This window comes from Bos indicus x Bos taurus, chromosome 15 (assembly GCF_003369695.1).
Source record: "Bos indicus x Bos taurus breed Angus x Brahman F1 hybrid chromosome 15, Bos_hybrid_MaternalHap_v2.0, whole genome shotgun sequence".
In the NCBI taxonomy this organism is placed as follows: Eukaryota; Metazoa; Chordata; class Mammalia; order Artiodactyla; family Bovidae; genus Bos; species Bos indicus x Bos taurus.
In genome coordinates, this window is record NC_040090.1 from 46,925,960 (window position 1) to 46,939,817 (window position 13,858).

At 46.1% G+C, this 13,858-nt stretch overlaps 1 protein-coding gene across 1 annotated transcript in view; it reads left to right on the plus strand.

Annotated features, from left to right (window-relative positions):
• Window positions 1-13,858, plus strand: part of INSC (INSC, spindle orientation adaptor protein) — a 101,074-nt gene that overhangs the window by 78,199 nt on the left and 9,017 nt on the right. The window contains exons 9-10 of the mRNA XM_027563356.1: window positions 10,303-10,369; window positions 13,002-13,157. Coding sequence (XP_027419157.1) covers window positions 10,303-10,369; window positions 13,002-13,157 — 223 coding nt within the window. The remainder of the gene's footprint in view (window positions 1-10,302; window positions 10,370-13,001; window positions 13,158-13,858) is intronic.

The following is a 13,858-nucleotide window of genomic DNA, read 5'->3' on the forward strand; positions in this document are numbered from 1 at the left end:
GTTCAGCCTCCCATTTCCCTATCAGAGGTGGGGGTGGTGGATCTGGTGCATTTTTGTTCTCTGTAAATCCCACCAGATGCCTGAGCTCTGTGTCAGATGATCCTCTAACCTCATCCTTGTCTGTGTCCCAGCTCCCCAGTCCTACCTGATTCTTCTAACCTTGCTGCCTGGTCAAAGCTGCCATAACTTCACGTGCCAGCTCCCACCCCAGCAACTCTGGGAAAGCCTTCCCAGACAGCCCTGGCTCTCTGGGATCCTCCTTTCCTTGAAGGCCACACCTCACAATGCAGTGTTGACTTTTCCAGTGATATTTATTCTTTTCCAGTTATTTCAAGTCAATTTATCCCCCTGAGGGCATGGTCCATGTTCTGCACTTCCCTAGGATTTCTCGGGCCCCTAACCCAGAGTGGGCACCCTTGATGCTTTCTGTAAATGTTTGTCTAGGACCTGAAAGGGAAGAAGCAGGATGGTACTTCATCTTGTCTTTCTTGTCTTGAGAATCCCCTGTGGAAGGGCAGCCACAGAAATCCCCATTCAGAGAGAACTCTGAATATAAGCATTTGCATATGAGGGTTCTGCTAATGCTGTGAGGCTGGCAGTATCTGCCCCATTTTACAGATAAGAAAGTGTATTTTTTTTAAGAAAAAAAAAAAAGGATATTGAGACTTAAGAGAGTATCTCCCATATCATAGGGCTGACAATCAGTTCAGTTCAGTCGCTCAGTCGTGTCTGACTCTTTGCGACCCCTTGAATTGCAGCACGCCAGGCCTCCCTGTCCATCACCAACTCCCAGAGTTCACTCAAATTCATGTTCATCGAATCAGTGATGCCATCCAGCCATTTCATCCTCTGTCGTCCCCTTCTCCTCCTGCCCCCAATACCTCCCAGCATCAGGGTCTTTTCCAACGAGTCAACTCTTCTCATGAGGTGGCCAAAGTATTGAAGTTTCAGCTTTAGCATCATTCCTTCCAAAACACCCAGGACTGATTTCCTTTAGAATGGACTGGTTGGATCTTCTTGCAGTCCAAAGGACTCTCAAGAGTCTTCTCCAACACCACAGTTCAAAAGCATCAGTTCTTCGGTGCTCAGCTTTCTTCACAGTCCAACTCTCACATCCATACGTGACCACTGGAAAAACCATAGCCTTGACTAGACAGACCTTTGTTGGCAAAGTAATGTCTCTGTTTTTGAATATGCTATCTAGGTTGGTCATAACTTTCCTTCCAAGGAGTAAGCGTCTTTTAATTGCATGGCTGCAGTCACCATCTGCAGTGATTTTGGAGCCCCCAAAAATAAAGTCTGACACTGTTTCCACTGTTTCCCCATCTATTTGCCCTGAAGTGATGGGACCGGATGCCATGATCTTCGTTTTCTGAATGTTGAGCTTTAAGCCAACTTTTTCACTCTCCACTTTCACCTTCATCAAGAGGCTTTTTAGTTCCTCTTCACTTTCTGCCATAAGGGTGGTGTCATCTGCACATCTGAGGTTATTGATATTTCTCCCGGCAATCTTGATTCCAGCTTGTGCTTCTTCCAGCCCAGTGTTTCTCATGATGTACTCTGCATATAAGTTAAATAAGCAGGGTGACAGTGTATAGCCTTGATGTACTCCTTTTCCTATTTGGAACCAGTCTGTTGTTCCATGTCCAGTTCTAACTGTTGCTTCCTGACCTGCATACAAATTTCTCAAGAGTCAGATCAGGTGGTCTGATATTCCCATCTCTTTCAGAATTTTCCACAGTTTATTGCAATCCACACAGTCAAAGGCTTTGGCATAGTCAATAAAGCAGAAATAGATGTTTTTCTGGAACTCTCTTGTTTTTTCCATGATCCAGCGGATGTTGGCAATTTGATCTCTGGTTCCTCTGCCTTTTCTAAAACCAGCGTGAACACCTGGAAGTTCACGGTTCAGGTATTGCTGAAGCCTGGCTTGGAGATTTTTGAACATTACCTTACTAGAGTGTGGCTATTTAGGGCTGACAATAGCCAGCACTAAATCCTAGCCTGACATAGACCTTGGTCTTTGACTCTTATCTGCTGCCATCTCTGAAAATAAAGAGGAAATAGTGGGACTATGGGGTCAGACTGAATGTTGATCTTGTCTGGGACCATTTTTTAACTGGGTGACTTTGGGCAAGTCACAGCCTCTTGGGTGTTGGTCTACCTTGCACAATCATTGTGAGATAAAATACATGTAAAGGACTTCATATGATGCTTTGTCCTTACTTAACAAGTGATGAGTATCACTGTTTTTCAAACTTGATCTTATAAGGAAGAGCGTAGATAGCAAGTTATCCAAAATCCTCACTTTGTCCTTCCAAGCCTTGCATGATGTAGTTCTAGACTTCCTTTCTGGTTTAATCTCTCACTTCTTAGTTGGACAACCTCCATAGAGACCAGGTAAGACAGTGCAAATAGATTGAGTGGTGGCTTATTGGGCCGGCTTTTGGCTGTTTGGCTGACAAGGCAGGGCCAGCCATTTGCAGTCACTGTGCTCAGCTATGTGGGGGGTGGAGGCCACTGGAGGGCTAACTCTGTGTCATCTGCCTTGTTCCCCCTCTTCTTTTCTTCAGCTGGGTGCCTCCAGTTGCTGGGTCTCTCACCTACCTGACACAATTTTAGGCCCCTTTCCTTTCAAGTGCCTCTTCTATAGCCAACTCTAGTCATCTCATACAAGATCCAATAGTAAGGCAGAAAGAACAGGAGTGAGGGGTTCAGATGACATGGCTTCAAAGCTTCTCTGCTGTATAATCATGTAACTGGGCAATTCACTTGGAGCCTAATTTTTCTCATCTGTGAATGGGGTTGAACAATACATATTTCCTAGAAATAAAATAAGAATTGAGTAAACTAATACAAGCTTTTAGTACCATTCCTGGCACATAGGAAGTATTACATAAATGAAAGCCTCTGTCCGTGTGATTGTTATGATTGGCCTTTGAGTGTGTGGTACTCAGCCCTGAATGGGGCACCTTCAGAGGGGAGCATTCTAATCTGTAAAGGGGGATGGTCTCTTCCAGCATAGACATCCTGTGGCTTTATGTGCACAGACCCTTTTTCATCATGAGGAGTGATAGTCTATCTCTTGGAACCTCACTGATCCATAAGAAGGAGGTGCTCCAAGTGGGGTGAGAATGGAGAATGTGGTCAGGTTCTATGATGATGACATTTCTTTCTGAATCTGGATTCTAATGTTTTCTGGCTGTGTTTCCCCAGTCTCCCCCATCCCCTACCCCCAACCCCTTCTAAACTCCCCACAGCTGAGCCAGGCTCTTCTCCACTGTCCTCAGGACGGCCTCACCTTCCGCCCTGACTCAGAGCAACCACTTAGCTAGTGAGAGAGGACCCATTAAAGAAACAAATGTCTCTTTCCTGTGGCAGAGGGAGGATTAAGGTGATCTGAGGGCTCCCAGTAATGAAGACAAAGAAGACGAATTAGACTCTGAAGTGCTTACTGCCTCCTGAAACACTTAGGAGATTAAATGCCCACGAGGCTTCCGGTAACGCATCTGCCAATGACACCAGTGCTGTGCAGAGCCTCTGGGTCTTGCAACTGTATTTGTCCACCTTCCTCTGAACACCTCAGCAAGAACCCCTCCATCATCCCAGCAAACTGAGTCTACTTAACTGGTCCCCAGAAGCCACGATAGCCTCAGTTTGCCTGTCCTCTACCCACTCTTGGAGTGTGGATGGGGCTGAGGGCCGCCTGGGGCCTGGGCTCTTCCACTACCACCATCTGCCCCCTGCCAACCCCTGCTAATGGAGGGGAGTGGGATGCAGTTAACATTCAGAAGCACTCCCTATCTAACAAGCCATCTGTGTGGATTGTGTTTTCATCCCTAGAAGTATTTTCGAGGGGTCACGCTGCCCAGGGTAAACGGTTACAGGCATGACAATAGGGTGGGTACAGGGCTGGCTCACCTCTGCCTACCTGTCAAGATGTGACAATCTAGGGTGAAAGGGATGTGGTTATCTTGTCTAACTCACAGCACAGATTTTCACTGAACATGACTTTGTAACCTTTAGAGATGAATTGCTTTCACAGAGGTAAAGGGTGCTGGTATATTTACTTTCCATGAAGATACACTATCTGTTTGGCATTTTAGAATGTCCAGATTTTGTAGCATTTCTGAGCCCTTGCTGTGAGTATCATTATCATGCCTGCATGCTCAGTTGCTCAGTTGTGTCTGACTCTCTCAGTTGCGTCGTGACCCTGTGGACTGTAGCCCACCAGGCTCCTCTCTCCATGGGATTTTCCAGGCAAGAATACTGGAGTGGGCTGCCACTTCTTCCTTCAATATAATTATCAGAAGTCCATTTATCAGAAATGCCAGTTACTGAAGATTACAATTTTGACTTACATTTTAGAAGCTCTCTGTAGTTTATACAGCCCTATCACACACATATATGACATGGTAGAAACAGTAACAGGCTTTGGGTTCAGGCAGACCTGAATTCAAATGCTGATCCCATTTCCTAGCTGTATGACCTTAGACAAATTGCTTAACTTCTCTGAGCCACAATTCCCTCTGTGAAATAAGGATACTAATATTTCCTCCCTTCTTGTGTCATTATGATGATTAGGTGGCATAATGCTTGTAAAGTAGTTGGAAACAAAGTGATACTCATTGGGATGGGTCCACGGAAGTGGAGTCAGGAAATGTGGTTAATGTGGAGGTCAATGTAATGTGGTGTGAGTCAATGCATGGTGTGTGATTGTTTCAATCTGTGTGTGGGTTTCTGAAGGTCGTACTGTATGTGTGTGTCTGTGTGTGTATGAGAGAGCAAAAGAAGAGAGAGAGTGGTGTAGGGGACTATAAAGCAGTTTGTTTGTATTTGAATATATGAGCGTATCTACTATCCAGAGAGGCTTAGATTAAGCCAGGATCACAACACCCAGGCCTGTTTGGCTCCCAAAACCCTTCCCTATAAAGTCAAGGGAAAACTAAACCCAGAGAACATGGTCTGGTGTTCACATGCTTCTAATACTGTGAGGCTGACAGCCCAGCCTTGATGCAATCCCTAGGCAGAGTGTTTTGGTTCAGTTCACCTTTAACTTGGGACCTACATCTAAGGCATTTCTATGGCCTTTGTGACTCTCCCTGCTGAGCCCAGAACTCAGCCCTCCAGTCTCACCTCTTTGGTCGTGAAAGGATCAGGGACCAGAGGGTGGGAGCAGTGTCTGTCTTGGGAATCAGGCAGGTGCCCTGCTGGTCTCCATGCCTATCAGAGGGAGAGAGAGGAGGGGGAAAAGGGCTGGGTCTTCTCCTGAACCCCTTGCCTTGCTGGCCTTGAAGGAGAAAGTGTGTTTCAAGAGCCCACACTCTCTCTCTGTCAGACCCCTTCATCCTTCAAACCACTGTTCTTGTCTTGATTCTTTCTGTTCTTTGATGGAGGGAAGTGGTGTGGAGGGAGGGGAGCAGGGCAGAGAAGTACTTCCTTAGAGGCCATAAAGGGCTTCTGCTGGCTGGTCTCAAGGCTGAAGGTGACATGGTTGTCAAAGCTTTAGAGAGTTATCTCAGTGACCTGGGCTTCCCAGGGGGTGCTAGTAGTAAAGAACCCGCCTGCTAATGGATGGAACTCGCATTTCCTGCATTGGCAGGCAGATTCTTTACCTGCTGAGCCATTGGGAAGTCCCAACAGCTGCTCTGAGTGCTTGACAAAACATTAATTCACTTAATACTCATCACAGTCTTATGAGTTCTCTTGTTTTTCTCTTCTGCAGTAGGCCAAAAAATGCCCCCTCCAAGAATGTCTACATCCTAATCCCCAAAACCTGGGTAGGCTCCCTTACATGGCAAAAGGGATATCTTCAGATATGAGTAAGTTAAGGATCTTGGTTTAGTAATAATATCCTGGATTATCTATGTGGGCCCAATGTACCACAAGGATTCTTGTAAGAAAGAGGCAGAGGGTCAGAGTCAGAGGATGAGATGTGACTGAGGAAGCAGAGGTCAGAGTGATGGGCCAGCAGAGGCTAAGGAGTCTGAGCAGCTTTTAAAAACTGGAAAAGAACAGGACACGGATTCTCCCCGAGAGCCTCCATGCAGAAGGAATGAAGCTCTGTCAACACTTGACTTTAGCTCCATCAGACCCACTAAAGGCTTCTAACCCCCGGAATTGCAAGATAAAATTATGTTGGGTTAAGTCACTAAGTCTGTGGTCACTTGTTTTAGCAGCAATAGAAAACGAATACTCCTTGCTTAACAAGGCAGAGAAAGGTTAAGTAACATGGTCAAGATCAGATGGAAAATGATGATAGAACCCAGATTTGGAAGAGGTTGGTCCATGCATTTAGCTGCTATGCTATACTGTCTCTTACCTAGGGCCTCTCTTGAGGGTGATACCCTCTGTATTCACAAATAGCTATAGAGGGATCAGTACCCTCTCACTTAGGAGGAATAAGACTTAATTAAAAAATCATCAGACAGGAATGAATTGGCTTGGGCCAGGGGGAAAACTGTCATCTGGCTCCTGTCTTCTGTCCCTTGACAGCATTGCTACTGTATAGCTAACAAGGTAAACCAGTTGTCCCTAAAATCCCAACTCTGGATTCAACTGTAAGGAGGAATGTTGTGGATCTGCCTTCTCCTTTCTATCACAGTAGGTACAGACAAGGATGTTTCAAAGGCGGGGGCTCAAGGCAGGGCCTAATTGGCATTTATTCAAATTGTGCTTAATTGAATACTTCATCTGCACCTCAGAAAACCACATGGGGTACAGGTTCTGTAAAGAGGAAGTAATTTTCATTAACAGGATCTAAATTAGTCTGACACAAAGACCTGCCTGTGCTGTGACACAGCTAATAATTGCTGTGTAATGAACCTGATGCTGCAGACAAAGGTTTCCTTTTTTATTTTGCCTTTCTTTCCCTTCTTCCCTTCCTTCCTGGCTTCCTCTCTCCCTCCCTCCCTCCCTTCCTCTCTTCTCTTTTGGTTCTGTATGTCAAGCAACCACCTTTATTCAGCGGCCAGGCTGGTCATGGTTGGAGGATCACTGTCCCCATGCTGCAGGAACCAAGGGCGTGCACCATACTCCTACTCACATCCCAGAGAAGGCCAGGTGAACTCCAGTCTGGCACAGGCTTGGCCTTGTGTCTCCTTCCTCACAAGACTGTGTGCTTTAGGCCTCTTAGGAGCCTTCTGCTTTTGGCTGCATCTTCTACCTATATTTTTCTTCTGCCTCTTTCACTTAGCCCACAAACACTCATAATCCTGAAAGGGTGGGGAAAAAGAGCTTCCAAAGACAAACACTTCTTTAGTCCTATTATCTTTCAAAAATGCAAATAGGAGTTTGTCACTCCCCTCATGAAATACTTCCTGGTGCAGAGTGACCTTCAGGATGAAGGTTATGGCGCCTGTCCTGTCCCTCCCCTGGCTACCCTCCCCATCATGCTTACCCACCCAGGCCCCTGGCCGGGTCCAAGCTGGGATGGCTGATATGACAGCCTAAGAAGACATGTCCCTTTCTAAAATGTATTTAGTGGGAAATGGAGAGGATTGATACTCTATCAATGTGTCATACTTTTCCCTTCCTGTTAAGAGATTTGTTATCTGAATTTATTATCCAGAGTAATATGCCAATATTGAACCAATTAAAATCTAGATAATACTCTTTGTTAGTCAATACCATGTTCAGTTCAGTTCAGTTCAGTTGCTCAGCCATGTCCGACTCTTTGCGACCCCATGAATTGCAGCACGCCAGGCCTCCCTGTCCATCACCAACTCCCGGAGTTCACCCAGACTCACATCCATCAAGTCAGTGATGCCATCCAGCCATCTCATCCTCTGTCGTCCCCTTCTCCTCCTGCCCCCAATCCCTCCCAGCATCAGAGTCTTTTCCAATGAGTCAATTCTTCGCATGAGGTGGCCAAAGTACTGGAGTTTCAGCTTTAGCATCATTCCTTCCAAAGAAATCCCAGGGCTGATCTCCTTTAGAATAGACTGGTTGGATCTCCTTGCAGTCCAAGGGACTCTCAAGAGTCTTCTCCAACACCACAGTTCAAAATCATCAGTTCTTCAGCACTCAGCCTTCTTCACAGTCCAACTCTCACGTCCATACATGACCACAGGAAAAATCATAGCCTTGACTAGACAGACCTTTGTTGGCAAAGTAATGTCTCTGCTTTTGAATATGCTATCTAGGTTAGTCATAACTTTCCTTCCAAGGAGTAAGCGTCTTTTAATTTCATGGCTGCAGTCACCATCTGTAGTGATTTTAGAGCCCCCCAAAATAAAGTCTGACACTGTTTCCACTGTTTCCTCATCTATTTCCCATGAAGTGATGGGACCGGATGCCATGATCTTTGTTTTCTAAATGTTGAGCTTTAAGCCAACTTTTTCACTTTCCACTTTCACTTTCATCGAGAGACTTTTTAGTTCCTCTTCACTTTCTGCCATAAGGGTGGTGTCATCTGCATATCTGAGGTTATTAATATTTCTCCTGGCAATCTTGATTCCAGCTTGTGCTTCTTCCAGTCCAGCATTTCTCATGATGTACTCTGCATATAAGTTAAATAAGCAGGGTGACAATATACAGCCTTGACGTACTCCTTTTCCTATTTGGAACCAGTCTGTTGTTCCATGTCCAGTTCTAACTGTTGCTTCCTGACCTGCATATAGGTTTCTCAAGAGGCAGGTCAGGTGATCTGGTATTCCCATCTCTTTCAGAATTTTCCACAGTTTATTGTGATCCACACAGTCAAAGGCTTTGGCATAGTCAATAAAACAGAAATAGATGTTTTTCTGGAACTCTCTTGCTTTTTCCATGATCCAGCAGATGTTGGCAAGTTGATCTCTGGTTCCTCTGCCTTTTCTAAAACCAGCTTGAACATCAGGAAATTCAGGGTTCATGTATTGCTGAAGCCTGGCTTAGAGAATTTTGAGCATTACTTTACTAGCATGTGAGATAAGTGCCATTGTGTGGTAGTTTGAGCATTCTTTGCCATTGCCTTTCTTTGGGATTGGAATGAAAACTGACCTTTTCCAGTCTTGTGGCCACTGCTGAGTTTTCCAAATTTGCTGGCATATTGAGTGCAGCACTTTCATAGCGTCATCTCTCAGGATTTGAAATAGCTCAACTGGAATTCCATCACCTCCACTAGCTTTGTTCATAGTGATGCTTTCTAAGGCCCACTTGACTTCACATTCCAGGATGTCTGGCTCTAGGTGAGTGATCACACCATCGTGATTATCTGGGTCGTGAAGATCATTATCCCATTTCAGAACTTAAGCTGCTTGAACTGTGTCAGGAGACTGTCAGCTGCTTCTCCAGAGGTGGGGTACAGTCTCCACTTCTGTTATACCATGTGACAGGCTTTGCAGAGAAATAAGCCTCCACCAAGGAAAAGTGTTATTTTATGATTTATTTTAATTACTACTTGAGAGTGTTGTCCATTTCCATGGAAGCGGGTGAATTTTCATTTTGCTAAATTTAATGTTAGGCTCAGTGTCATGAGTGGCATCTGGATTAACAGGTGCCCCGTTTCCAACATATTCCAGTGGTGTTTGGCACCCTTTACAGTTTGGGGTCTACAGGAAGTCCCTTACTGGCCCATCCCTTAATTCAGTTTTGAGTTCTCTGTACAACCTTGACTATGCCAGGGGGTAGGGCTGGGGTGGGCTGTTGGCTGCTCAGCCCAGAAGTTGTAACCAAGGCTCAGTGTTTACCTGGCATCAGCATTCCTTTCCTACAGGCAGAGTCCTTCAGCCATGACTGACAAGCAAGGCTTTGCAGTCCACAGGCTTGTAAAGTGTAGCAGAGCATGAATCCTCATCAGATTCCATACAATACCTGAAGTTTATGGTGCAATGCTGCCTTTAGTTTCCTTGTCATGATCTCTATCTTAACCTTAGTCTCCATTCATTTCAGGTTGAAAATAGGTGGGGCTTAGTATCAGGGCAAGAAGCTGGGGTGGAGAGAACCCAATCCAAGACAGGGGCTAGCCAGGAACCTGCCAATTCTGTCTGCATTCCAGGGGCTGGGTGCAAAGGGATCCTGCTGAAAGGTGATTGAGGCTCCATCTTCATTCAGGTGATTCTGTTCTCTCCAACGGTGTCCTGGGGCCCCTGAGGGCCGTCCTAGGGCCACATGCTGATGAATGGGCTTCAGTCACTAGGGAAATACATCTGAGTGCCAGAAGCCTGTGAAGATGGAAGAAAATACCATGGAAGGATGGGCCAGGTAGACTGTAAGGAGTCATGGGCTAAAGGAAAGTTTTGTAGCCCCTGACTCACCTACCTATACAGAGTACCTTTGGCTCAGGAGTTCCCATTTTCTTAGCTTCTCAATTCTCTTTTCCAGATTGTGACCATCTTGGCAAACATGTCTGTCCTAGAGCAGTGTGCCTCCGACATTATTCAGGAGAACGGTATGTCTTTTCAGCGGCGTGCATGCTGTATGGGTTATGCGGCTCTGTGGGCCCTTGTGCCTTTGTGTTTGTATGAAGGCCTCTGTGTAGGTATGTAAATTTGTACACGTGGGTCTCCCCATTTGCAAGGGCACATGAATGTGTGCTTATGTGGGCAATGGGCCAATAGGTAAATGTTTGCTTGCTTCCATAGCACTTTGATCTAGTGGGAGGCAGACACGGAGCAAAAGATAGGGAATGTCAGGTGTAGAAAGCAAAGCAGGGAAGAAGACAAGGTAAATCCAAGGTAGAAGCATGGCAGCTGCTATTTTAATTAGTGTGGTGAGGAGAAGACAGAGACTTCATTAGGATCCAAAAGTAAAAACCTGCCCGTAAAGGATGCATTCCAACTTTAAATTATTCTCATCATACTGGGTTTGGCCACGGGAGAAAGCTGATGGGTGGGGGTGGGGTCAGGGCAGATGGATCCCTGGATGCCTCACCTGAGATCATCTGTTTCCTCTTGTTCCTTTGCTCCCACCTCGCGCTGAGAGTGTCACCATGTCCAGGTGAGGTGCCCAGGATCTGATCTAAATGGTCTCTACTGGAAAGCAGATCAGCTGGCTGCCTTGCAGCTGGGATAGGAGTGGAGAGGGCTTCCTGTGACTGAGAAATAATGGAGCAATTAGCAACCAGTTGGAAACCAAGAGATGCTAATGAGGAGGAGTGAGCTGGGAGCCTGGACAGCTGCCTCTGCTCCTATTAAGCCCCCTTCTCCCAGGTTGCCTTGCTGTTGTAATACATGTATACATTCTCCATTCCCCTTACTCTATTGAAAAAATATCTTTTTGTGTTAATTTTATGTGATCGGGCTAATAATGAGAAACTTTTTTTTGGCTGCATTGCATGGCTGTTACTTACTAGTGACCTCCATTCTTCCATCTGCAAAACGAAACAATAGTAATATCCACCTCACTGGGATGATGTGAGGATTAATAGAAGGCTTGTTAGAAGAGTGTTAGGCACAGAATGAGCTCTGTGCTATGGGTATATGCTTTTTCAGGAAACAGTGGTCATCTCATAGGGTTTAAGTGAAGAGAGTTTGATGAAGGAACTATTTACAAAAGTGGGGCAGAATTTGAGGGTTCAGCAGTGGTGGTCATTCAGCCCGGGACCACTGGAAGACTGTAGAACTCCTTGGTCTGGAGAGGGCCTTGTGCTGTGAAAGGCAATCCTCCACTCAAGACACTTGAGACTCTGACATGCCTTGCCCTGAAGCCTGATGATTTTGTCTCTGTCCTGCCCTGAATTGTGTGTGAGTGTTGGTGGATGAATGGGCCCTGCTAGAAGGTCAGAAACTGTGATCACTGGTCACCCTTACACTGGGAGGCGGGCCAGGGCAGTACAAGCTCATTTTTATCAGTGGTATCAGTGGTGTCCTTCCAGCTAATTTTGCTTCTCCCTCAGTGGCTGGGGCTGAACTGGAGTGAATGTTGGGGATGGAACGTGGCTTTGGGACCTGCTCTCTAAGCTGTAACACCCTTCAACTCTTGGGCGACTCTGTGGCACTGAGCCTGGCTAGAACTTAGAAAACACATTCTGGATTTTTGTTGGCAGCCCCAATTTCATTGCATCTTATCTTTCTGTAGATAAGATTTATATATATTTAAAGGAAACTTTGTGTTTTGTACAATTGCAAGACTTCTCACATGAATACATCCACATTCATTCATTTGATGTTCATTCACAAACCTTTGAGCTGAGCACTATTCTGACACTTAGGAGACACCTGTTCAGGAAATGGACGAACATCCTTGTCCTCATAGTGCCCACCTGCTAGCATAAGAGAAACTGTTTTTTTGTCAGGCTCCAGGTACGAAGCCGGGTTAGGGTTAGGGTTTGGAAAATGGCTTCTTTATGGGAACCCTGACCATGAGGTGTCTGTAAAATTTCTTAATCTTGGTGACCCCTGTTTATGTCACCACAGGTCACAGTATACACCCAGGACAATCAGACCACAGCTCTGGTTTCAGGGGAGAGGTTCTCAGCTGACCAAGCCTAAGCCTAAACATCTCAGTCCGATTACTCCACCCTCTTCTAGTCATGAAACCCCTCTAAGACATCTGATCTAGTGATTATCCAGCCTAGGGGTAGGTCACCTCCCACCAGGGAGACCCATTACCCCTGGACCTGTCTCAGATGCTCCAGCATCAGAAGTGAAGCAGTGATGGAGGGTAACCAGTTATCTGAGTTCTCATCCCTAGCTACTTACTGCGCGACCCTGGGCAACATACTTCGCCTCTCTCTGGGCCTCGAAGGGAATTATAATAAATAGTACTTAGTCTCTGAGGCTGTTAGGAGGTTTTAGGGATCATGCATTTACTGTGTATTTAGTACAGCATCAGGGATGTAGTAAAAGCTCAGTGATAGCATTAAAAAAATGTTAAAAGGACCAAAGGTCCCTCCCAAGTATAGTGTCTTGGTATGTGGAGGCAGAGACACCCTCAGGGCAGATGGAGCAGACATGGCCTTGTCCAGGTTCCTCCTGTGGTTGAGACCCCTGAGTCACCCCAACAGCCTTGGCTTGAGCCTACAACTCCATCCAGCTGGCCCTACTCAGGCAGCTACCAACTGTTCCTCGCTTTCCACTCAGGGGTCCAACTTATCATGGGCATGCTGTCTGAGAAGCCACGGTCTGGGACCCCTGCCGAGGTGGCGGCCTGCGAGAGAGTCCAGCAAAAGGCTGCAGTGACCCTGGCCCGTCTCAGCCGAGACCCAGATGTGGCACGGGAGGCCGTGCGGCTGAGCTGTGAGTGGTGCTGGCTGGGGCAGGGGTGGTGGAGGGGTGGTTCGGGCTGGGAGCAGTCCTGATTTCACAGTGGTGGTGGCGATGGATGACTCAGAGCAGGGCTGGCTGTGCTGGGAAACGCTGGTGTGGGGCCCCAAGGTGTGCCCCAAGTGACCTTCCTTTCCCCTGGGGCTGAGGCTGGAGAGAAAAGGAGTCTAGAGAGGTTTAAGTTGGTCAGAGAGTGACTGACTTAGGGGCTTCCTGTTAATGAGGACCTCATTCTTTCATACTCTCATTCATTTCCTCATTCATTCATTCAGTTATTCACCTACTCTTACTTACTTAGCCCCTCATTCATTTACTCATTAATTCATCCTTTTGGTCATTCATTCATTACTTCATTTATCCACCATTATCTCATTCATAACTTACTCATTAAATCCCTCACTCATTCCTTCATTCAGTTAGTCCGTCGTTTATTTACCCAACAAATGTTTCCAGAGCACCCACTCTATGCTAGGCTCTGTTCTGAGTGCTGGGCATAAAACACTGGTTATAACTGCAACCTGATGACAGTGGCTTATAATCTAATGCAGGTAACAGATACGGAAAGAAAAGTTTGCACTTGAATAGCATCATGTAATGCTCAAAGGATGTCGATGGCATGATTGGCACACAGAGGAAGTAGTCTACATTTACCTGGGTGGGGCAAATAATGCTTT